The sequence below is a fragment of the Camelus bactrianus genome, chromosome 16 (genome assembly GCF_048773025.1).
Source record: "Camelus bactrianus isolate YW-2024 breed Bactrian camel chromosome 16, ASM4877302v1, whole genome shotgun sequence".
In the NCBI taxonomy this organism is placed as follows: domain Eukaryota; kingdom Metazoa; phylum Chordata; class Mammalia; order Artiodactyla; family Camelidae; genus Camelus; species Camelus bactrianus.
In genome coordinates this window covers 41,877,545-41,902,263 of record NC_133554.1, presented here as the reverse complement: position 1 = coordinate 41,902,263, position 24,719 = coordinate 41,877,545, and the positions used below count along the sequence as shown (strand labels likewise).

The window sequence follows — 24,719 nt, the reverse complement described above, 5'->3', positions numbered from 1 at the left end:
GTGAAGCAGACAGCAAAGGCAGTGCTGGCACTGCCCCTAAGAAAGGCCTTCCACCCAAGCCCTGCTTCCTTGCCACCAATCTGCATCTTAGTCTTCCTATGACTGGTGCTGATAACAACCCCACCTTCTATTAGGATACAATTTAAAAGGCTTTAAATCTGTGCACAGAAAGACCAAAAAAAAAAAAAAAAAAAAAAAGCCCACATCTAGTTTTATAGGCATTTAATAGTTTACCAATTGGTACAATAAGATTTTTTAATATGCAGAAAACATGAATAAATTTTGTTTTACACAGTCTGAGAGCAACAAATCTTACTGTAAAACACAAGAGCAATATTATATACATTCCTTTACTGATTTTTTTTTAATTGTGTCAATATCTTCAGTTAACTCTTACAATCTGGGGAACTGTTTTCTCCAATCACCACCTCTGCAACTTCGTATGAAATCAATGCTCGCCTTCATGTCAGTGTCAGGATCAACTTCTAACTCGGAAGATTTTGTTTCTACCATCTTCAGAGTGAGCTTTGGGGATTGCCTGAAGGATCGGCAGGACAAGAAAGCAGCTACTTACATGATATAGTGGAAAGATAAAAAGGCCAGTTCAGTCCAGTCGTGACTTGCAAATCCAGCTTGCCCTCCCCCCACCCCACCACTGAAAAAACCGAAACCTTTTTTGTACATGTCACTTCTCTACCAGGAGATTCTTCTTTGCATCATCTAGGTTAGTTAACACATTGGACTTATATACAGCTGGACAGTAAGAGTAACCATTTTAAGTGCCTTTTCCTTCAATTTAACAATTTTAACTTCAGTTGCTTAAGGATTATCAAGCCACCACTGTCAACAAAACAAAATATCCTTTACCTCTAAATAGTTTTTCTTTAAATGAATTAAAAAAAAACTATTTAATGAGTGATATTATCTGGAAGTTCACATAGAAACGGAAAGAGGCAGACAGGAGAGCAGGGCACTGACAGTAAGGAGACTGGGCTTGGTGATCTAGAGCCAAAGCTTCCAAGGCTACAGCGAGCGCCCACCGCCGGACGACGTGCTAACACTAGTGAGTTTTAGAGCAGTGCTCTGGGCACACCATTGGTCACACCACACACACGGACAAAACTGGACGGTCTCAGTCTCCTAAAGTGCAAGATGCCATGTCAAAAAGCAACTATTCTCCAAGCTGTGTCTAAACCAGTTTCCATGGCTCGCACTCTCAAGAGCACTGGAATGTCTGTTTTCACACACACAAAAGGTCAATAATCAGCTGAGGATGCAGTTCTACCAGCTTTTTATTTCTTAAATAAGTGGCCAATTTGATTGAGAAAGTGACAAAGCAGCAGTGAACCTCTAAACCAATTAATAAATTCCTCTACTTACAATCCAAACCAGTAACCTCATTGTACTTATCCCAGGCAAGGCACAGGGTTAGACAGCAGACAGAGAAAACGGAGGAAACAGGAAGAAAGGGCATCAACAGGGCAGTGTCAAACAACAGCGCGGGAAACCTCTGCACATCTGATTCCGGATTGTGGATGGACCACCCTCCCCACCCCCTTCGTTATTCAAACGGGGCTCGTTACACTTGGATCCAGTTGAGGACCATCCCTGAGATTCAATGTTCGCTGCTTCGCAAATGGAGGATGTCTGGTAACTCAACTAAGCAGCAAGCCGTGGCAATCTCCCAATGAGGATGACTTTGTTTACGGAGTGATAGTTTCTCCTCGTTTGTCAGTGAAAAGTCACTGCAGGCTGCAGGGAAAACCCAGCGGACGGCGGCTTTGTTTCCTCGTAAATCGGTACCATTTTTTCCTTTATTGTTCGTATCTAGGAGTGATTTCTAGATGTTGTGGCTTACCCTTAAACAATTCGTGTTGCTACATGCTAAAATGAATTAAAATACAAGACATTTATACATGTACAAATGTTAAGATGCACCATTTCTATGTATTTATATTTCTTAAAATAGGACAGGAAATAGCAGCAAATGAGAACAAAGATATCTTCCATAGCTTTTGTAGAAAAATCCAGTCAGAACAGCTAAAGGGAAATAAAAAGACTTCTCAATGAGAGCAGGGTTGTGAGGCAATATTGTCCTGAAAGTTACTCTAATGTATTTAAGAAATTAGCTTAAGTTGTAATTCTTGTCCTCAAAAATAGCCATTAGTTTTCAAAACACTTTGCCTTCCAGAGATATCTCTCAGGAATTATTAAAAACAAACAAGCAAACAAAAAGACACAAGCTAGACATAAAGCTGCTTCTAGTAAATATATGGCCTATTCTCTCTCTGTGTATCTACAGGACGTTAACACTAACCCTTTGTCTTTTTCAGGAACCAAACTGCCACTTAATACTAAAAGGGCCATTAAAAAAAAATCACATTACACAAATGAATAAATGCAACCCAGAATAAATTTCCTCGTTAAACTATCTGTTATTTCATTGTTCTGTTAACTTTTCAAATGACCTCAAAATAAAAAAAAGTTGGTTAGCTAAGCAATGGAATTATTTATTAATAATCTGCAATGGAATATTGTTTTCAAAGTCATAAATAAAAATTCTCTTCAATTTAGTTGTAGTAACTTTGGATCACAACATACAATATCAGGATGTGTAAAATGCTCAACAGCCAATTTGGGGGTGGGGATAATGGAAGTGATTTTCCCTTAGCCAGGAAAAATTGCCACAGAGTCAGACCTAGTTTTCAGAAGCGTTAGGAAAAGGATTTGTTCTAAAGCATGGTATTCCACAGCAAGATTTATTCTATTTATATGTTTTAGCACTTCTTCAAAAACTCAGGACCCAAGGACATGGAGGTTGTACGTGTGTGATACACATATACAGACTTATCCACTTATAGATAGGCCCATATACTCAAACATTTATATATAAACAGAAGGTGAAAACAGTACATTTTTATGCACGCTCCATTAAACCCTGTCTTTTTATAAACTGGTTAAGTTAAACACAGTTCAAATCGATATCGGATTCATGTTGAAAAACTGCTATATTTCTCCCACTCCCTTAAAATGGGCAAACATAACCTTTTCAGTATTTCTTTGTCATCATGTAATGCACATTGCACATCCCTAAAGAACATCAAAAACAAATAGTGATTTGTACCATGACACACTCAATGGGAAGATTAAATTCTACTTGGAAGTCACATCACTATACAGTCTAACAGTATGGCGGATACAACTAGAAGTGTGTCTAGTGTGGAAAACAGAAGCTTAAGAGTATTACAGTGTTTCTTTAACCTGTTTACAAAGTATTAAGACCCAAATGAAATAAATGACTTGCTATTATTAGCTGCTGAGATTTTTCTTATTTCAGATTTACAGTCATTTTCTTACATAAATATACCACTAGCCTTTGCTTGATCGGCTGCCAAACAAATGCATCCTATTGATTTGGCAAATGTGTCATGACAAAAATTCCAATGTGTAATCCCCATTTAATTACATAGATGGTTCAGAAGATTTTGAATTGTAGCCTTATTATCTAACATCCTTAAAGAAGATTTATTAAGCACACTTAAGTGATGTTACATAGATACACATTTCAGAAAAAGCCCTAATAACCACCACTTTCCCCCAAATGAGGCCATCAAGTCAGGCACCAACAGATAGCAGAAAGAAAAACAAGAATTAATAATCCAACATAAAATGACACTGTCAACTATTCAGTTTAGTGCCCTAGTTCAATTTATTCAACTTCTGCCTTCTTAGGCCTGGTGTGACCAATGCCAGCCCAGGTTTTTAAACCCTATAGTACTTCTAGACAACGTATGTAAATTTACAGTATACAATTTGGATTCACCATGCATGAATACTTTGTGTGTAACATTTAATAAGCTCAATCTACATCCAGAATAATTTACATGAAAGGACAATATTTATTTAAACAGAGCTCGATGGGGTAACCATGGTATCATCAGAGTGCATCCAGAGGAAAAAAGGGAGGAGGGGCCAAGTGAGACTCAATCAACGGCACTCCCACACCTTTACTGTTTGATCTACACTGCCAGTAACCACATATGGTGCCGTCTTATGGAAATCTGAAAGAAAAAGGGAAAGGCTGATTTTAAAATCTGACTGAGCCAGATGCAATTTGTAACAAGCCACAAAATAAGCACGTCCAAGTGCCAGAAATACTCATTTTTCTCTCTATACACCCTCACACCTACCTAGAAGGTATATCAAGCTTACCAACTAGGTTAGGGAAGCTGAGACTTAATGATTAGATCCTTTAATACCCTACAAAAATACCACCTCCACTATCTCCATCCCGAACACTCTAACAATAAGGATAGCCTCCGTGTGTCCACTTACTGCACACTTACTACGTTTCAGACTTAGTGCTGATGCTCCATATTCACGATTCATCCTTCTAATGATCCTGTAAGGTTAAGCATTAGCCCAGTTCTTTTTGATGAGGCTTTATTGTCATCATTAGATCCATCATACCACAGTGTATTGTATTTTACTATATTCACTATCTTCAATTCTTTTTTTAATGGAGATACTAGGGATTGAACCCAGGACCTCATGCCTGCTAAGAAGCATGCACTCTACCACTGAACTATACCCTCCCTCATCTATCTTAAATTCTAGATTCAGGTCCAGATGACAGTAAGGAAGTTTAAATGTAAGTATTATTCCAACACATGATAGTATATACCTGCCAGAGGAAAGAAGTTGAATGAAATTTCCTTTGAGAAACTTACAAACTAGTAGGGGAGAAAAATTACCTATCACAGTGGTCAATAAGCATCCTCTTCATAATTCTAGTTTCCAAAACCAATGTTGTGCAATGGAGAAAGTAATTTTTTAATTACAAGGCTGATGATGGAGAGTTAAGGAAAGGAGAATTTAAAACAAATCATAGGAATCCATAAAGTTTTAAACTTGTTTTTTTCTATTCTGCTCTGAAAGCACATGGTCATTTCTTACCTGGAAAGGTCCACATGGTTACATAAAACTGTTAGGTCTGGCACTCCAAAACGTAACTGCTCAGAAACCTCGTAACTTGTACATACCCAAGGAGGTAACAAAGTGTTCATGCGCATTGAGGGTCTTCATGCATCGCTTGTTCTTGTAATCCCACACACGCAGAGTCTTGTCATCAGCACAACTCAAAATAAACTTCCCCCCAGAATGGAACAGAACTCCACGTACCCAGTTATCATGACCTACCTATAATTCAAAAGGGTATTTGAATTAATAAAGGGATAAATAGTTTAAATAGCATCTATGAAAACAGTTAAGTCATTACTCAAAGTGCACTGAAATTACATGCACCAAAAATGTCAATGTCAAAAAAGAAAAAAAGTTTAGGGAATTCTTCCAGATTAAAGTAAACTAGAAACCAACAAGATATGACCAATAAATGCAATATGTCAAACTAGACTGGCTCCTGGATACAGGCTAAAGTAAAATGATAAAGGACACTACTGGGATACTTGGAGAAAATTTGAGTATGTATTAATGTTAACTTTCTTTAATGTGATTAATTTTATTATGGTTATGTAGAATACCCTTGTTTTTAGGACATACACGTTAAAATATCTGGGGTCAAGTGTCATGATGTCTATAAGTAACTTTCAAATTGTTCAATAAAATGTACACACACACATAAAACATTAACAACTGGTGACTCTAGGTGACAGATACACAAGTATTTACTGCATATCTTTATTCATCAATCCATCTATATCCCCTGTCCAGCAGCTCTATTTCTTGCAATGTACCCTAAGAAATAATTAAGAATGTATTCAGGTAGGTGACTTAGTTAACAAAGATGTACATCAAAGCACTGTACATTAGCAGTGTATCTAACGACATAACTGTCACAAATCTTCTAAATTAAGTCTGCTGCAAAGTAGCATGTATAATTAAAAAACAAAACAATCCACCATATTCATCTACATAGTAATTTAAGAAAAAGGTTTAGAAATACACAAATAGAATAGGCATTAGTCACATGTGGCTATTTAAATATAAACTAAATAAAATTAAATACAACCAACAATTCAGTTCTTCAGTCTCACCAGCCACATTTTGAGAGCTCAATAGCTGCTTGTGGCTAGGGGGCTACCGTTACCAGCCAGTGCAGACACAGAGCATCATCACAGAAAGTTCTACTGGATAGCTCTAGTCTAGAAAAACACACTTGGTAGGTACTATCAGGTATGGTGGAGTGATGTGAAAGTAATTTTTATTTTCTTTTAGTTTTTCTGTATATTTCTCAAATTTTCTACAATGTAAATAACTATGTTGCCCTTGTAAAAGAAGCCCCCAAAAGAGCTTTTTTCTTTAAATTAAAAAAAAAAAAAAAAAAAAAAAGACAGACAACCAAGATGACATATCTTTTGCCTGGGTTTACTTTTTTGCCTTTGACCTTATTTAAAATATTGTGTTATATTATAATGACCTATAAAAGTTACCAATCACTATAGCTGTAGAAGTCTCAATAAAAGTCAAATCACATTTGTGGTGGCCACACCAAAATAAAGGAGGAAAAAAGAACCTTCCTTTAGTTGAAAAATAGGAGCCAGAAATCTCCAGGGAAATTAATGGTGACCTGTGTTGTTACAGAAGAGAGCACATGCTTTCCAATTTTAAAATTTCCTCACAGCAATAATAGTACATCTGAACTCAGCTCAGAATACTAGTAAGAGGAGAGTTTAATTTCATGTGTCTACCACATCCTACAGAGAGCAAGGTATGGTTAGCACCTAAAGAATTTCTAAAACCAACATCGATACCAAATTATAAAAACTGCTACTGGATTAATGTCAACAGATCCCTTTAGAACTCCTGAAGGCAAACAAGAATGTCCACAATCCCATACTATTGTTTATGTATCCTCATAAGCCTTTTCAAGTCATAAAGCTAATACCATTAATTTCAGAATGGTAAAATAAGTCAAATAAACTGGAACATGTGAACAAATACTTAACAGTTAAAATAATTCACATTAAAATTAAATATAATAAAATCAAGAAGCAAAGAGCTTCAAAAATGAATGAGTCTATAATAATACTGTTTCCCCTCCACAGGAGATGTTATATAACTTTTAGAGATACAGTGGCTAGGATCCCCCTCCCAGCACTGACTGGCTTTGCAGATCTTTGTATAACATACTATTAACTTCCATATCACTGTAACAATAATTAATAAGAAAAATATTTTTATAAGAAGTTATTTTAAAACCTGAAATAATTCAGATTATTTAATAAGATATCACAGGGCACCTAACCTAAAAAGATACAAACATAGTAAAAATGCAAAAGCAGCAGTGAGGTTATGCAAACTTACAAGGGTCATAAGGCACATGCCAGTACTGACGTCCCACATCTTAATAGTCTTGTCTCTGGATCCAGACAGTAAGAATGGCCCAGGCTTGCCACTTTTTTTAGTCTATAGAAAACATGAAAGTAAGTTTCCCAGGCAAGAATTTAGCTAAGCATACTTTAAATGATATCTACCTAGAAATGTTCCGTTTCTCACATTATAAAAATGTATTTTTTGACAAGTAAAAATTGTGTATATTTAAGGTATACAACTTGATGTTTTGAGATTCGTATGTATTGTAAAATGATTTCTACAGTCAAGCTAATTAACAACCATAACTACTTTTTTGGGGGGGTGATAAGAACACTAAAAGTCTATCCTCTTAGCAAATTTCAAGTAAACAATATAGTATTGTTAACTCTAGTCACCATTCTGTACATTACAAATCCATGACTTTATCATGGTTTTCTCTTTTGAAATACAGAAGTCTTTTGACATACCTAGGCTACACAGGAAAGACCCAGATAATATAAAAATAGAAAATAACCACTTAAATTAAGATCCAGTTTGTATAATACCAATCAATGGATGATAAATTTACTGCTCAAGACTTACATAATCAAGAATTTTAAAACTACTTAATCCAGCCTTCATTATAAAGTTCAGCCAGAATGAAATTTATGATATATGGTAAGTAATCACCACCAGGTGGCAGTAAAAAGAATCTGAACTGCAAGGAGCCAGCCAAATGAGAGAGATTACAATAGAAGCTTCATTTAGAAACTGGGGAGGGTGGGAGATTCTCCTTCATCTATTAAAATGTAATTTTAAAAAATCCATGATATAAATGTCTCTATAATAAAGAAATGTGGTCAATTATTGCTCATATGACTTATTCACAGAAATAATTCTATGATTTTAAGGTATTAATCATAAAGAATAGAATCAAGAAGAGCATAATTTAAGAATCATAAAAAAAAGTAAAACAGACTCAACTAGTGTTTCTAATGATTAAGAATATCAGAGGCTTTCATACGAAATATCCATTTAAAAACAAACATTTAGTGAATTGCATTTCACCGTAAATTTATAAATAAAATAATTATGTTCATTAATGAAGTCTATTCTTCTAAAATATGACATTAACCTCTCCATAAGTTTTATTTTGCATTGGTATACTTTTACAACAATGACATTTCTGATAACTTTAAATGACCACTTTTACTTCTCAAGAAAAGCCCCATCCCAGCCCACATCAAGGCTCAGCTGACAGCGACAATCACTGGTTAAAAAATATAAACACACTTGCAAGTTGGAAAGAGTAAAGAGTTTCAAGATCAGAATCTGGGGTGCAGATTTTTAAATGCATTAATGACTCTGAAATTGAGAATCAGGTTATTTAAGGTTCTGGGAAAACAGCAACAAAATCATGAAATAACACATAAATCATCAGTACCTCAGATCCTGTTGCTTCAGAGATGGAAGAATATGAGCTTTCTGGGGCCCAGGAAATGCATTCTACCACATGCTCATGTTCTCGAAGCTCAGCCTTGCATTCCTTTGTTGCTACGACCCATACGCGCACAGTCTGGTCATTGGAACAGCTGGCTATCAGAGTGCCGTCCTGATTTGGCCGCACCATACGTACCCATTCTCTGTGTCCTGTGAATGTCTTCACACAGTAGCTGTCAAAATAAGTAATAATTTGCACCGTAAACAGCAATGGCTGGGACACTTCTCAGAAGCGATACAAAACTAGCTATGCACTGCAATGAAGAGAATGGCATCATGTGCAAGTCAACAGAATACAGGTACATTCCTAGTTAATACAAGATGAGAACAGGCTGGAAAGTCAAACATCAGTTAAAATAAGCTGATGGGAGCATCATTACGGAGCTAACCAAATCAACAAAATCTAGAAAGAAAAAACAGAAATAAAACCTTTTAACTAAGCACACACAATAAACCTAACAAAAATATTTCTAGCCATGTTGGGGAAAAGGCATGCTCTTACTAATCTGGGTAAAACCAGTAGGTTAAGGTTTTATTATAATAATCATGTATTTCTAAGCACAACCAAATTAAGCCTAATAGGGACATACCTGCACAAATGTTATTTACATTTTAATTCAATACACAGATCACCTAAAAGACCACAGAGAAAATAAGCCATTACATAGAAAATGGCTCTCAAGGACATAGAGTCTCTTTCATAATATCTCTTGTTTCTTCAGGGTAAACATTTAGAAATCAAAACTTAGTTTTAAAGTGTATTATATAATTGTCATGGTAATCATTCTGGGTTACAGTCAAAATTACTGGAACATTCAGAACACAATTTTTTTTTAGTTTGTTTGTTTAATATTATCTCTTTGAGCTGAAGCCTCTTCAAGTAAATCCACTTACCCAGTTTGCACTTCCCACATTTTTATAGTTTTATCCCTTGAGGCAGACACTATATGATCTCCATTGGGCATGATGGCTACTGAAGAAACATTGTGGTCATGGCCTAAAATAAAAACAGCAATGCATTAAGCAATATATCACTTAGGGCAATTAAACCTCAGTTTACCATGAGGTTTCACTATGGGATTTCAAATATCACAGCAACTTCAAATACTATAAACTTTATGTAAATTTGGTAAGAAAGTTAGATTTACACAAAAAAGTTAAGGAATTAGCAACTTAATAAAATAATCTACAATGAAGTAAGTAGCCAGATCAATTTACAATTAAATGTCAACCCGTACAATTGTTTTAAAATCACAAGGGACTGGTATCATCAATCAGCATTTGAATATATTAATATGCTGAATGTTTATGAACACTAGAAAAACACAAAATTTTCCATGGTTGCTAGTCTGATATAAGACAGAAATAAGATTTACAAAGATAAAATAGAATGGATAAGAAAAATGGACATTTGGTTCTATATTTAAAATACTGACTGAAAATTATCTTTTTCTTTTTGGTTGATGTTCATGGGGTAAAGATGTGTATTATTCACAATGCTAATTAATTAGGTATCCTTTGTAAAAGAAACCCCAGAGAATCCTCATAAATGTCATATTATTTTAAGGAATATACAATAGCTGGAAAGAACTCTTTTTATCTTTTGCAATAAGATACAGGCTACTTAAAGAAACATAGATTTTTACAAAGGAATTCAGTAAAATTCCTTTAATTGTTAAGTTTCTCTAATGCATTTAATTTGGGGGAGGAGGAGATCATATCCTTCAAATTATACTCTCTATGTAATCACATAGCTCATGTGCTAATATCACTGGATAATCTATTAATTTTTTTTTAAGTTGCATAGCATGTGTTCCATATATAAAATTCAAACATTCATATTTAATCATGTTTAAAGAAACAACAAAAATCCTTACTTAGTGAGCACCTCCTCTGTACTAGGTACTAAACCAGATGATCTGAGTATACGATCTTATTTTATCCTCACATTAATCCTATTACTTATGTATTATTCAATACTTAAGTATTATTCATCTTACAGATTAAACAGATTAAAATTTCCTAATGCCGTAAGTAAACAAATAAAATCTGAACCCAGATATCTGATTCAAAAGCCCAAGCTCTTTCTACAAAGCCAAACTCCTTCAAAAAATAGTCTCCATGACAAGGCCTGGGAAAACAACTTAATGAGACTGTAGTATATATGGAACATTGTTTGCTTTTTGGTTTCTTTGGGGGGGGGGATTAGGTTGGATTGTTGTTTATTTTTAATGGAGGTACTGGGGATTGAACCCAGGACCTCATGCACACTAAGCACACACTTTATCATTGAGCTAGACCCTTCCCCTATGCGGTACATTTTAAAGTGAGCAAAGTGAATCTGGGTTCCAGTATTTTCTGTATCTCCTCTCTCTGACTTCAGTTTCCCAACTGAGAAAAACGAAAAAAACAAAATAAACAAAAACAAAGACCCTCCCAAAGCCCCAGTAACTTCATTTTCTTTTTCTCAAGGACAGATAAATGCCCTAGCAGTTTTTCTTACCCAAAAATATTCATGAAAATGAAATCTTTTATAACCATTAAGAGATACTTAAAATCTCTTAATTACCATGACTTATCCTTGGACCATCTATATCATATGCTCCTCCACCAATATAGACAATTAAGAACTGAATGCAGGGAGCTTATACACCGTTAGAAAACAATATCCTTTTCTATGGAATGCTATGTCGGAGACCAGTATCAAAATGCTATCCTCCACCCCTTACCATGCATGGTTCTGATGCATTCAAAGCCTTGAAAATCCCAAAGTTTAATGGTCATATCTGCAGAACAGGAAGCCAGAAGCTTGCCACTGTGGTCAAATGAAATATCCTGTACAGAGTCTGTATGCCCCTTAAGAGTTCGTTCAAAATCTCCAGTCTCATAATCCCACACCTGTCAAGTGAATAGAAAATTGGTTAACATCAATCCATCACTCCTTTCTTATTTAAAGTAATAAGGCCAGTCTGCACTTTATTGACTAATTAACTGAGCAAGTGACAAAGGGTAACTGTCTTAGAAATAGCATACCAAGTATAAATTGGTTTTTTTTTCTCTGTAGAGATAATCAATGTTGCAACTATTAAAATAGACCTCTAGTACCACATTCATTAAACATCTACCATATACCAAACCATATTACTGATTAGGTATATAATGCCATAACACAGAGTCCCATCCCAGTCTGATAGCCAACAGACATGTTAAAAAATAAATGTAAGTACCAAAAAAAAAAAAAAAAAAAAAAAAGTTTCAGGGGCCTTTATAGGTAATTATATTAGGAGAATGATAAAGGAGTACTCAATTCTACTAGACAAGCAGAGATCAGACATCTAAGAGGCCAAGGAAAGACTTCATAAGCTGTAACTGTCCATAAATAGCAGATTAACAAAAGCATATGTCGTTTTGATGTAAAAACACCAAGCCAGTCACATTTTTAAAGATAATTTTTCTAAAAAAATAAAAATAATGAGTTATCAAGAATAAATATTATTACAAACAGATCTCAAGGACATACTAACTTCTACTCCAGGGGCCAAATGCCAGTCTGAAGTTCAGTCTTTAACCAACACTAATTACATGCTCTAAAATCAAATGACTGCTCTAAAATCAACTTATCTTCCTATACGTTCAAATGTATCTGTGGTAGGGTATACGTCAACCAATTTAGAGAAACTCACAAAATGCATTTTATAAACTTGAAAACAATCTAAATATCCAACATCAGGGAAATAGTGACATAGACATAAAATTTGCAACAGTAAGGAATTTGTAAGCATCGATACAATAATATTATGTAAAAACACAAAATTACACGTGATTACAACTATATAAAAAACACATTAAGAAAAATAAGCTATCAAAAGATTTCTTTTACAGAAAACTTAAGTACCCTTCCTAATATAAACAAGTAAAAATTTTACCATTTAAATGTTCAGGTACTTCTACATGGAAGTGATTACTGTTAAGTTTAATTTTGTTCATATTTTGCTAGATTCATCCTTAAGTATTTTGGAGTTTTTTGATGCTACTGTGAGTGGCATTTTTTAATTTCAATTTTCAATTATTCATTACTAGTTTGTAGAAGTCAATTACTATATATTTATTTATTATTTATTTTGGAGAGGGGGTAATTAGGTTTACTTATATATTTATTTTTAGAGGAGGTGTTAGGGATTGAACCCAGGACCTTGTGTATGCTAAGCATGCGCTCTACCAGCCTGAGCTATACCCTCCCCCTATTTTTTATATATTGACCTTGTACCCTGTGATTTTATTCAGTTCATAGTTCTAGCAGCTTTTTAGTAGATTGTTTGGGATTTCCTACATAGAGGATCATGCTGTCTGTAAACAGACGGTTCTATTTCTTCCTTCCCAATCTTACGCCTTTTATTTCTTCTTTACTGCACTGGCTAGACACTACAGTACAAAGATGAATGTAAGTGGTTGAGACTGGTCATCCTGGCCCTGGTTCCTGATCTCAGGGGAAAAGCATTGTTTTCTTCCGTTACAACCACTGCAGGTTTTCCATGACTTTTACCAAGTTCAGGAAGCTCTGTCTTAGCTTGTTGGGAGTTTTTATTATGAATGGATGTTGCAATTCTGTCAAATGCTTTTCCTGAGCCTATTATTTTTTTTTGTCGATATGGTATACTACATTGGTTGATTTTCACATGTGGAACCAATCTTGCATTCTGGGATAAACCCTCCTCAGTTACGACATATTAATTATTCTTTTTGTGAATGGCTGGATTCAATTTACCTATAATGTATTAAGGACTTTGCATATGTTCATGAATGGTATTATACTGGTCTATAGTTTTCTTTTTTTGTGTGTAATATCTTTACTCATTTTGGTATCTGTTTAATTTTGACACCAAGAGTTGAGATGAATATTCTACATACTGAAAATAAATAAGGTGTGATCTTGAAATTCACTTCCATTTCAGATAACGTTATATGTATTCATTAAAGAACACTAAAGCATTTTCTCTAAAATAAATATACCCAGAATATGAACTGGGTCTTTTCATAAACGGTAAGCAAACAGGGTATTTTGGCCCTAGTTTATAAATGTCAAGAATTAATGAGAATTGATTTTATTTTTCCTTTACTTGATATTTACCTTTTGTATGATTATAAAAATAATAAATGTTCACGATAAAAAAATCTATAATGTACTAATATAAAGGCAATAAAAATATCCATTATCCTACTAATGGCATGGTTTTTCCATTTTTCTATGCTCTTTTTCGTAATAGTGACTGTATATATTTCATCATCCCATTTTCCCTTTAACTTATCATAAGGATTTTTCCATGCCATTAAAAACTTATTAGCAAACATTATTCAAAAAGAATTCCTATTGTTTTCTAAACAACAGGAACACTTTTTCATTATTATAGAAAACATTATAGTGAAATCTTTGACTATTGAAAAATATCTGTCCTCATTTTGCAATACTTAGGTCAGACAGTGATGGAGAAAAAGAACTGTGAGTCAAGAAGTGTAAGCTTTTTAGTCTTTCATATATTCTGCTAAATTGTTCTCCCATAAGATTGTATCAAATGTAATGAGAATGCCTGCTTCATCAAATTCTTATCACCATCGGGAATTCTCATTTAAAAAGTAAGATATCTTGGCAGATTTGATATCTACTGTCATTTTAATTTTCATTTCTTCTACTATCAGTAGTAAGGCCAAAGTTCTGTTGCTGTTGGTTAGCCATTTTTTCTTCTATAAATTGTCTGTTCATGTCCTACAGTCTATTTTCTATTGAGATGTTACTGTTTTCCACACTTGTTTCAACTCTAAATATTCAAGTTGGCAATCATTCATCTGCTTTATTAGCTTAATGTACTTTTCAGTTGTCTGCTATTCATTTTTCTTAATATTTAAGAATTAGTTCTAAATGACAACCAGAAATGATGTTTCAAAATTTAACACAATTAAAAATACTGTCACAAACTATATCAAATACCCATCCTCTACCACTTTTCTTAAATCATTAGTTCAAATATTGATGATGTAAATAAATGGCTCTAAAAGGAACCTGTCCTATTTACCAGATGCGTAAGACATTACTTAATATAAAATTTTAATTTTTTATCAATAACTGTAACATTAGCTACAGTTTATTGAGATCTTACCATCTATCCACCAGACACTGTACATATGCAATATGCATTACGTATATATTACTTCATTTTAAGCCAAAGACTCTTATGATACAGATATTTTTAATCCTCCTTCCAACAAATGAGAAATTTAAGCCTTAAACGCTTTAAGGCTTTAAGCACTTTGACCAAGATAGTCACAAAATTACAAAAAATTCTCTGTGCGCTTCTTGGAGTTTTTTCAAAAGTAGTTCTATCACAATCATCATTTAGAAATCACTTAGCTTTACCAGAATTGAAGAAAGAAAATTGCTAGAGTAGAAACAAGTTTTTTTTTCCATTCCACAAAATATCCAAGGAAATAATTTGAGAAAGAAAGATTTATGTATAAAAATGAATAGAACAATATTACTTATGATAGTAGATGGCTGGAAATAAAAATTCAAAGGAAGACTTCTTAACGATGCTGAGAAACTGTTGACACTGAGTACTCCTTTAGTATTCTGGCTAGCACTTTTTAAAGCAGTTTCCATGTATTAACTCATTTAATCCTTCCCAAAGCCCTGTGACACAGGTATTAATTATCCTCATTTTACAGATGAGAAAAGAGAAGCACAAAGAGTTAATTGCTCATAACACATAAATTATTAAACTGGCGTGGTCAGAACTTGAATCCAGAGCCTGTGCTCCTGACCATTAACTACCCAATAAAATCTCCAAATATAAGTAAAAAGATCAGTTTAAAAATCATTAAAAGTGATTTCATTAGAAAAAAGAAAGTTATTTCTAAAGTAAGTTTAATCAAAAAAGGAAACAAAGGGGGAGGGGATAGCCCAGTGGTAGAATGCATGCCTAGCATGCATGAGGTTCTGGGTTCAATTTCCAGTCCCTCTATTAAAAATTAAATAAATAAATCTAATTACCTCCCTGAAATATATAATAAAGTTTTTTAAAAGGTAGAAAACAACAACAATGAAATGCAAACCCCTAAATGCTGTTCATCAATGCAACTACCAGTTGTGCACACTATAAAGACTAAATAGAAGGAAGAACTTTTAGTAGTTGTTGAGATACGTGATATGATTATAGATAAAATTTGTAAAACTTCCATTTGTAGTATTTTAAAGTTGACTCAATAGAGTACACATTAAGATGGCACATTAGCAGTTTTGTTTATGCTTTTATACCACTGCTGCAAAATCAACAGTTAAGACTGGGGTTTTCCATCTATTAAATAATGTCTGCCTTTATCCCTATGCTTCATGATAGCAGTGCGTGCAGTTTTTAGTAGACAAGACTATCATGAAATCAAAAAAATTAATGACATGTCTATGTAATTTGAAAAATACTAATATATTACTGTATCTGGTATGTAATCATCTCAGCCTATAGAAATATGTGAAGCACATATGAATTTAAGACTCTCTTCCAATTACTTTGCAGCCCACCCCTTGGATCACCAGCCCACAGGATTAAAGGAAGTCACTGATTTAGAAAGTAAAGAAACCACAAAAGGAAAGCATAAAACCATGTTTAATTTGAAGAACAGGTTAAGTAATGCCTGCATTTTATGCTGACTGCTACTATGTGATAAACACAATCTTGGCAACCTACTCACATTTTCTTAGTTATACCTCTATAAATCAAACATAAAATCTAGAACTTAATTTGAAATAAGCTTTGGAACAGAGACACATACATAAATTTTTAGAACTATATATTACTTATCTTCCTGTAGATGGTTTATACAACTGTCACTGTATTGTGTCTCGATCAAAGGGAATTACAAAAACTTTTTTCTGATTAAAAGATAAAATATTAAAATGTAAATGCTTATTGTGAAAAATACAAAAATGACAGAAATACATAACTTACAAAGTGAAAAGCTCCTATATCCCCACACCCCTGGAGAGAACTACTGTTTAGTTTGGAATCAAAACAAATATTAAATACATCACGGAGAATGCAATTTAAACAAATCCTCTATTGAAATTTTCTGCAGAATATATTCATCCCTGAATTATAGTTTCATAATCCTGTATTTTCAACTATCACCTCTGCTATAAGTACGGTACATACTTATATTTTTATTCTCCAAGAATAAAAGTCATTCAAGCACTAGGTGACCTATTGTCCAATGCTTAATTAGTGACACCCAATTATCTCAAATTCATCAGTGAAGTTATTTGGCAGCTTGTCTCTCAGAAAATAAAATTAAATTTTTTTCTACTTCTGTCTTTTAAGGTTTAAAACCAATCACACAGTTTTCAGAGTGAAAAAAGTTTCTCCTGTCCCTCTGCTTAGGTCATCCTCAGTTCAGGATCTTTTGATTTCTTGCACTCAGTTAACATTAAATCTGCTTCTAACAATTATCCTATTGCACAGCTTTCAATTTTGAAAAAACTACCTTAATTGTAGCATCTTCTGAAGCAGAGACCATAACACTGAACACAGGATGGAAAATGACTCGTGTGACTGGACTCCTATGACCACTCAATGCATATTTTTCTGGTGGGCGGGGAATCCATTCCTTTGGGTCTCGTTTCTGACCAAGAGGTCCACCCGACGTAAATTCTTCTTTTGCTTCATTTAGTTTTGATTCTAATTCCATAACCTTGAGAAGGAACACATAGTTATGTACAGATAGGTTCTGATAAAAAGAGTATATTTCATATTCTAAAAAACTGCCTTTAATTTGCATCCATACATGCAGATGAAGAATAAAATTTCAGTAATTTACAAAGCATGTTAGATTTAATTGAAAATGATCTATATTATGTATCAGCAAAATTTTAGTGGTATGACAAAACTGAAAACTGAGAAAAATTCAGTACCATTGTGCTGTAACTACTTAACTCAAAGAAAATTTCGGAAGGTGCCAGTAAATAGAGGAAGAGTGGGGCATCTATGTTGATCCCTTCTAAGTCGGTCACTCTTAGTAAATCCTTTCCAAACCAGTTTACATTATACATGTCAATCATAACATACATAATGAAAGCTAACATTATGGAGCATCTGTGTGCTAGACAGTTTTCTAAGGGCATATTATGAATTAACTCATGTTATAACAGTATTATTTGTTCTAACTTTGCCTACTGAAAGTATAAATTTAGGACCAGAATATTATTTATTGCCTTCTTACAGATAAAAAAAAAAGCTCAGAGATGAAAATGATTTGTTTAAGAGCACACTTTAGTGCTCTTTTCCCAGTATCACATTGGCTCCATGTGTTCTTCCCAACTAAATGCATAAATGAGTTCTTCAGTATCAATTCCTTGAAGTCAGGGCTGTGTGGATTCAATCCAGCCAGTACCCTGGGTTGCATAAGTCAGCATGTATCAGCAATGACCTAATACAGGTCAAAAGCTTTTTTTTTTTTAATGCACAGAAATATATTTTTATTTGCCTTTCCATTACTATATTAGTGCAGAATAATTATGTTGACACTTTCAAAGTTTGTATAATACTCTGAATACAACTAACTTAAAAGACTTAGTTACCTTCTTTTGTAATCTAATAACAGATGTCCATTTTTTTTCCAAAAGACCAGCATATTTCTTATCTAATTCTTCATTCTAGAGAAAAAAAAATGGTTAGAACTTTAAAAAAAAATCTGGAAGGCTCTGGTGAATACCAAGTTTAGTGCCAAGTAAACCACAATAACAAGTGGTAAGACTTTTGAGTAACTAATGTGACTGTTAACTACTGGTACTTGAGTAAAATCCATTCATTAATTATACTGTAAATAACTGTAAAAAGTCAAACATACCATATCTAATTCAGCTTCCTTTTTAAAAACTGAGTATGCCTCTTCATAGCCATTTGAACGAAGATAATCTGCTATAGCTCGATTTCTGAAAGGAAACAAATTCAAGTGACTCCTAGCAAATTCTCGTTTCTATTTTCAAGAAATAATATTTTACTTCAAATCTCATAAATCTTAAAATACTCTTTTTTTGGGGGGTGGGGAGAGCTAATTAGGCTTGTTTATTCTTTTATCTTTAATGGAGGTACTGGAGATTGAACCCAGCACCTTGTGCATGCTAGGCATACACTCTGCCATTGATCTATACCCTCTCCCCTTAAGATACTCTTTTAAGAGTATTATCTTTCAAATCATACAAGTATTTCACAAAAAAAGGAACTACTCCCCCCCAAAAAAGCCTAAAACATTTAGCCCTGTCATAGTACATCCATAAGATTATAACATTATTCCTGAGCTTTTAGTTATGTTTCTAATGTGTTGTTTACCTTACAAGCTGTGGGTACTCTATAGATCAAGATATGGCTTGCTTATACAATTAGATATCACTTTGTGACAGTAATGATCATTTCTGTTCATGTTTACAGTTTACATTCAGCCTTCCCTTGTTTTTCTAATAGACACTCAAGGACTAGCAAATGAAACTTAGTATTGCAGGGAGAATTATTCTGATAAAATTTTAATAAGTACTTTAATATTAGAGACAACTTAAACATGAGAGTAGGTAGGGGAAAAAAGGCACATGCTATAAACTTAGGGTACTATCATAAATTGAGACTTAATTTAGAATTCGAAAGAACTCTAAGGTTAGAGAAGCTGAATTTCATGCTTTCCTTATATTCTTTGAAAGAGGAAAACAAGCTACCTGTCTCCTAAGGCAATCTGTTCCAATGTCTCTCAATTCTTTTGAGCGTTAGGTACCACTGTGATAGAAATAGTTGTGTGCTTGGTATTGCCTTTAACATTTTAAATTAATTTAAAAATTTTAAAAGTTAATATATACACAAGGTTAAACAAACTTCAAATATATAAGGACACAATAAAGTGTCCTTTCCACCACTAACCCTTAATATTCCACCCCAGAGGCAACCACTTTACCAGGGTTTTGTGTATTCTTTCAGAGATGGTCTCCCTGTCTACCCCTACATAGTCTAGACATAATCAATACTTGTTTTTAAAACAAACTGCAGTATACTACAGATGTCTTACATACAATGTCATATAAACTCACTTAATCTTAGCAATCATTCTTTATTAGATATAAATCTGCCTCTTTTTAAAAAATACTGTACTCCATTAGAGACATGCTTTTACTACTATAAAGTAGTAAAAAGTAGTAGTAGTACAAAGATTAAAGTATAACAACTAGTGGAAGACAAGGTCAGCACACCATATTTGTGGATATGGGGATTGAGGGAAGGTAAATTCTTAGTCTTACTGTAAGTCTGTGTCTGCGTGTTGCTCATATCATAGCCTGTACTTCTGGCCTGCTCCACTAATGGGTAACTCGATTCATTACAAAGTATATTCTTTACACGAAGATAATTATCTACTTTTAATTTCCAAGTAGTTCTACTTGGGCCTTCCGAAACAATACAGACTAGGAAAGCAACAGCTCTCTCAAAATATTCCATCAAATACTGTGTTGTCAAAGCCTGTATTACAAATGTTCAACAAAAATAAATTACCCTTTGGTTAGACTATTCCAAATAGGGGGGTGGGTACAGCTCAGTGGCAGAGCACATGATTAGCATGTACCTGGTCCTGGGTTCAATCCCCAGTACTTCCATTAAAAAAAGGAAAAGAAAGGAAGAAAGAAAGTTCCCAAATAGTTAAGGGAAACAAAGAAGCTAAAAGACATCTATTTCTTAACTTTATTTCCTTCTTCAAGCAAATAAAGGGGGAAATGTCAAGGGTTGAAATAAAAGTGCTATACTTAAAAAAGTAATAATAAAATCGTATGTAGTATTTGTATTTGTAAATATTTAATGTTCCTACCTAGCTCCACTCCTACCTCAGGGTCAAGTCCTAATGCCTAAACTTCGCCTGAACACACTACACACACAGCTTATAATTCTGAAGTTCATAAACAAATATGTATATATAACATATGTACAAATTATAACTATTATGATCTTAAATGGACTAATTTTGGTAAAGGAAAAGACAGATAGATATGTGGTGGTATTTTTCCAGGTAAGAATATTAAAAGAAAAATGCAAAATGATTATATCTTTCTCCTTATTTAAAAAAAAATTCCAGTATTTTGAGATTACCACTAACCTTGCAGAATAGCCCACTCATACCATGTGCTTTTGCCCATACATTCACATCACTATGTATGCTTTTAATCAACTTAATCTGCTAATTTCATTCAACACACTGTGAAGATCCTTCCTTGTCAGTATATATTCATTTATGACATCAGTTATTAATATTCAAACAATATTCCACTATATAGATGTACCAAATTTTATTTAAGCAATCATCGATTGCTAGACTTTCAGGTTGTTTCTAATTTTTTACCACTAAAAATAATGTCGCAAGTAAGTATTTGTACACTCAAAGCTTTTCAAACATCTTCACTTTAAGTCAAAAAGATGCTATAATTGAATGTCTGTATCCCCCCAAAATTCTTATATTGAAACCTAATCCCCAAAATGATGGCATCTGGAAGTGGGGGATTATAGGAGGAAGTCATGAACAGGGTTAATGCCCTTATAAAGAGACTATGAACTGGGAAATGAGCCCTCACCAGACACAAATCTGCCAGTACCTTGACCTTGAACTTCCTAGCCTCTGCAACAGTAGGAAATAAATCTGTTGTTTATAAGCCACCCAGCTTATATTTTGTTACTGCAGTCTTAGAATAGTCTAAGACAAAAAAAAATATATGTTTTTAGGACATTTTGAAAGCTACTGCCAAACTGCTCCCCAGAGCTGTAACTAATTTATATTCCTACCAGTCGTTATGAATGTCATCCCTTTAACACCTTTACTTTTTAAACAATTGGGTTAGCATTTACTGACTTAAAACAAAGTTGACACCCTTTGATTCTGCATATATAGCTTTTATGAAAGTGTACTAGATATTAAACTTTGAAAACTTCTGCAAGATTTCCAAATACTTTGTGGCTTAACCCACCATCTATATTTTAAAAAGATGCTATGCGGCAAATGCAATTAATTAGAAAGACATAGGTAATTCCAAATATGCATTAAACAGCACCTCAAAATAGCTGTATGTCACATTTACATTTTTAATAAAATGTTAAATCCAACTTAAAAAAAAAACACTGTTCTCTTCTGATTCTAAAACCATTCTGTAAATTAGGTAGAAAAGTATATTACCTCTATATTATATATTGGTAGCCTGACTCATCTAAGGTCACAAAACTAACAAGCAGTGAAATAATTTAGGATAATAATTCCAATCAACATTTATTGAGTAGGTGGGGAAGAAACTGGCTAAGCAGATGGAATGCTACACCTCCCTCCTTTAACTAGTTCCATCTTTTTGTTTATTTGGGGGGCGAGTGAGAGGTAATTAGGCTTTTATTTACTTATTTTAATGGAGTTACTGGGGATTGAACCCAGGACCTTGTGCATGCTAAGCACTAGCTCTACCACTGAGTTATACCCTCCCCCTCTAGTTGTTCCATTGTTATATATTTCCATATACTGTATTTCTTCATAAATATTTTAAAAGTAGGATTTATACTGCTCTTTAAAAAGTCCTACACACAGATTCTTGAAACCAAGAATGACTCACACTTTCAACCACTAGTGCTTTTGTTTTGATAACTGATTAGATGTGCGTGATGGGTGAAAACAGTTTCACAAGCTTCTGGTAGATGGTAGTAACATTTACTTGGACAGGAAACACAGGAAAAGAGGTAGGAATATAATTAGTTTAGTTTTAAACCTTTTGACTGGAAGTAGCTATAAGATATTTAAGTAAAGAATACAGGAGGTAACTGAATATAAAGGTCAGAAGCTTAAGAAATAGGTCTGATGTAAGGAAAGGATTTGGGAAAATTAACACCACTTAAGTGGTGAAAGACACTTTGGAAGAAGGTATATAATTGGAAGAAAAAAGGAGACTAGAATGTAAATAATGGAACCCTGACAGATAGCAATATTTAAGAAGCCATTAGGGAGTGAAGGAGCCTACTAAGAGAATTAAGAAAGATGTCGGTAAGCCAATGGAAAAGGGATTTTCAATAAAATGAAAATGACTAATGGCAACAAAGTTCTGAGAGGGGTCAAATAAAGTAAGTCTAAAAAGTGCCCAAGCAATCTGGCTAATAAGAGGTCCCCGCTGACTTGAGCAAGTGTAGTTGCACAACTTAAAGCAGCCTCAGTCTTCTACTCCACAGTAAGTCTTCAAATGAGCACTGTAAAATACTGGAGTTGGGGAAGAGCGTGAGTTTTGAGACTACCAGGGATGCATTCTCCATCTAATGAAGGGTGAATGTTTAGTTAATACAAGTATTACATGCAAGAGTTTAGTAAAAGAAAGTGATATTACATGGCATTAAAATATAATACTGAACTACCAAAGAGCAAGAGAGATATACAAAAACACAGCAAATAAAACTCAAGTTTAAATGAGTCTGATACCATTAGGAATTATACAACATACTGATAATGTACAAAATCTACAATCCAGTCCCAGAGGAGTCTAGTCAATTCTATTTCCACATCAAATACAATTTAGTCAGATTTCTTAGTCATACTTCTAACCACAATGTCAGGTGAGTGGTGTTGACAAGAGTCAAGAAGCATAACTCAGGTTCCCATGGCCAGATAACTTTGGCACCACTGCCCCTGTTACCTTACCACTCAATATCTATCTGATCCAGTGAATGTGGATCCTCTAACTCAGCCAAGGTGTACCACTGTCAAAGTAAGAATAAATAAAACTGAAGAATCTCTTGGTTCTAACAGCCTAAAGGGTGCTTCTAGAGTTTGCTACTAATTTCAGCTGTTGACCTAGAGTTGATTTACATCAGTTTTATTAGGGATGGAAGACTTATCCCTTTGGAAATAAGTGGACATCAAAGCACAAGTTTATAATAATCTCTCAAAGAAACTTCATACACATTAATTAAATAAATCTATTAAGTCTCAGTAGATGAAGAAAAATAACCAATCACTAGAATAATCAAGGAAAACTTCATGCAAAAGTGTAATAGGTCATTCTGAGTAGACCAAAACCAGAAACCCCATGTAGAATCAGAGAAAATGATTAAAATCAAAAGAACAACCTGAAGGAATTCTACCTATGAACAAATAATTGGTTAGACAGAGTTTAGGCTTACACATGGAATAGTAGCACAATGAAATTATTCTACTGCTGTCCTTTGAAACCATTACAACAAATGAAGCTGTTTTTCTAACCTATTCCCAAGTTATTAAAATGCCAGCGGGGAGGGTATAGCTCAAGTGGTAGAGTGCATGCTTAGCATGCATGAGGTCCTGGGTTCAATCCCCAGTACCTCCTCTAAAAACAAACAAACAAACAAACCTAATTACCTCCCCCCAAAACAAAATAAATACATATTAAAAAAAATAATAAAAATAAATAAATAAAATGCCAGATTAGATTTTAAGCATTTTAGCTGACTTCCTATTCTCTTAGTTGTTCTCATATCCCCCAGGATAATTTTTGTAGCTGTAATACCAGTCATAACACCATTACCAAACCATATACACCTTTACACTCTTATAAAGAGAGGTAAGATTTGTAAAAGTTACTCTAAGTGTCACGAACGTTACACAGTAACAACTCTAAAAAGATTGGATAGCACTAACAATAAAAACAGAATACTTCAGGGTCCCCATCAACTCTTACAAATGTTAACTGAAACAGAGGGAGTTACAGAGCATGCATCTAGAGGAGAATGAAGTGAAGCTGTTTTTCACAAGTAAAGAAACTGAGGCTCACAAAGCTTAACTGACTTTTTTGGCTGATAAATGGTGAAGCAGAAAATCAAAATCTGGGTCTTCTGAAACCAATGTGA

General features: G+C 34.0%; 1 protein-coding gene across 2 annotated transcripts in view; it reads right to left on the bottom strand.

Moving 5' to 3' along the window:
• Positions 1-207: 207 nt before the first annotated feature.
• The window catches only part of PAFAH1B1 (platelet activating factor acetylhydrolase 1b regulatory subunit 1), a 67,414-nt gene continuing 42,902 nt past the window's right edge, over positions 208-24,719 (bottom strand). For both annotated transcript variants that reach the window (XM_074343246.1, XM_074343245.1), the window contains 9 exons: positions 18,700-18,784; positions 18,431-18,505; positions 17,338-17,544; positions 11,541-11,709; positions 9,706-9,808; positions 8,756-8,984; positions 7,324-7,425; positions 5,043-5,199; positions 208-4,061 (listed from right to left, as the gene is read on the bottom strand). In XM_074343246.1, coding sequence (XP_074199347.1) covers positions 3,988-4,061; positions 5,043-5,199; positions 7,324-7,425; positions 8,756-8,984; positions 9,706-9,808; positions 11,541-11,709; positions 17,338-17,544; positions 18,431-18,505; positions 18,700-18,784 — 1,201 coding nt within the window. In that variant the 3' untranslated portion in view covers positions 208-3,987. The remainder of the gene's footprint in view (positions 4,062-5,042; positions 5,200-7,323; positions 7,426-8,755; positions 8,985-9,705; positions 9,809-11,540; positions 11,710-17,337; positions 17,545-18,430; positions 18,506-18,699; positions 18,785-24,719) is intronic.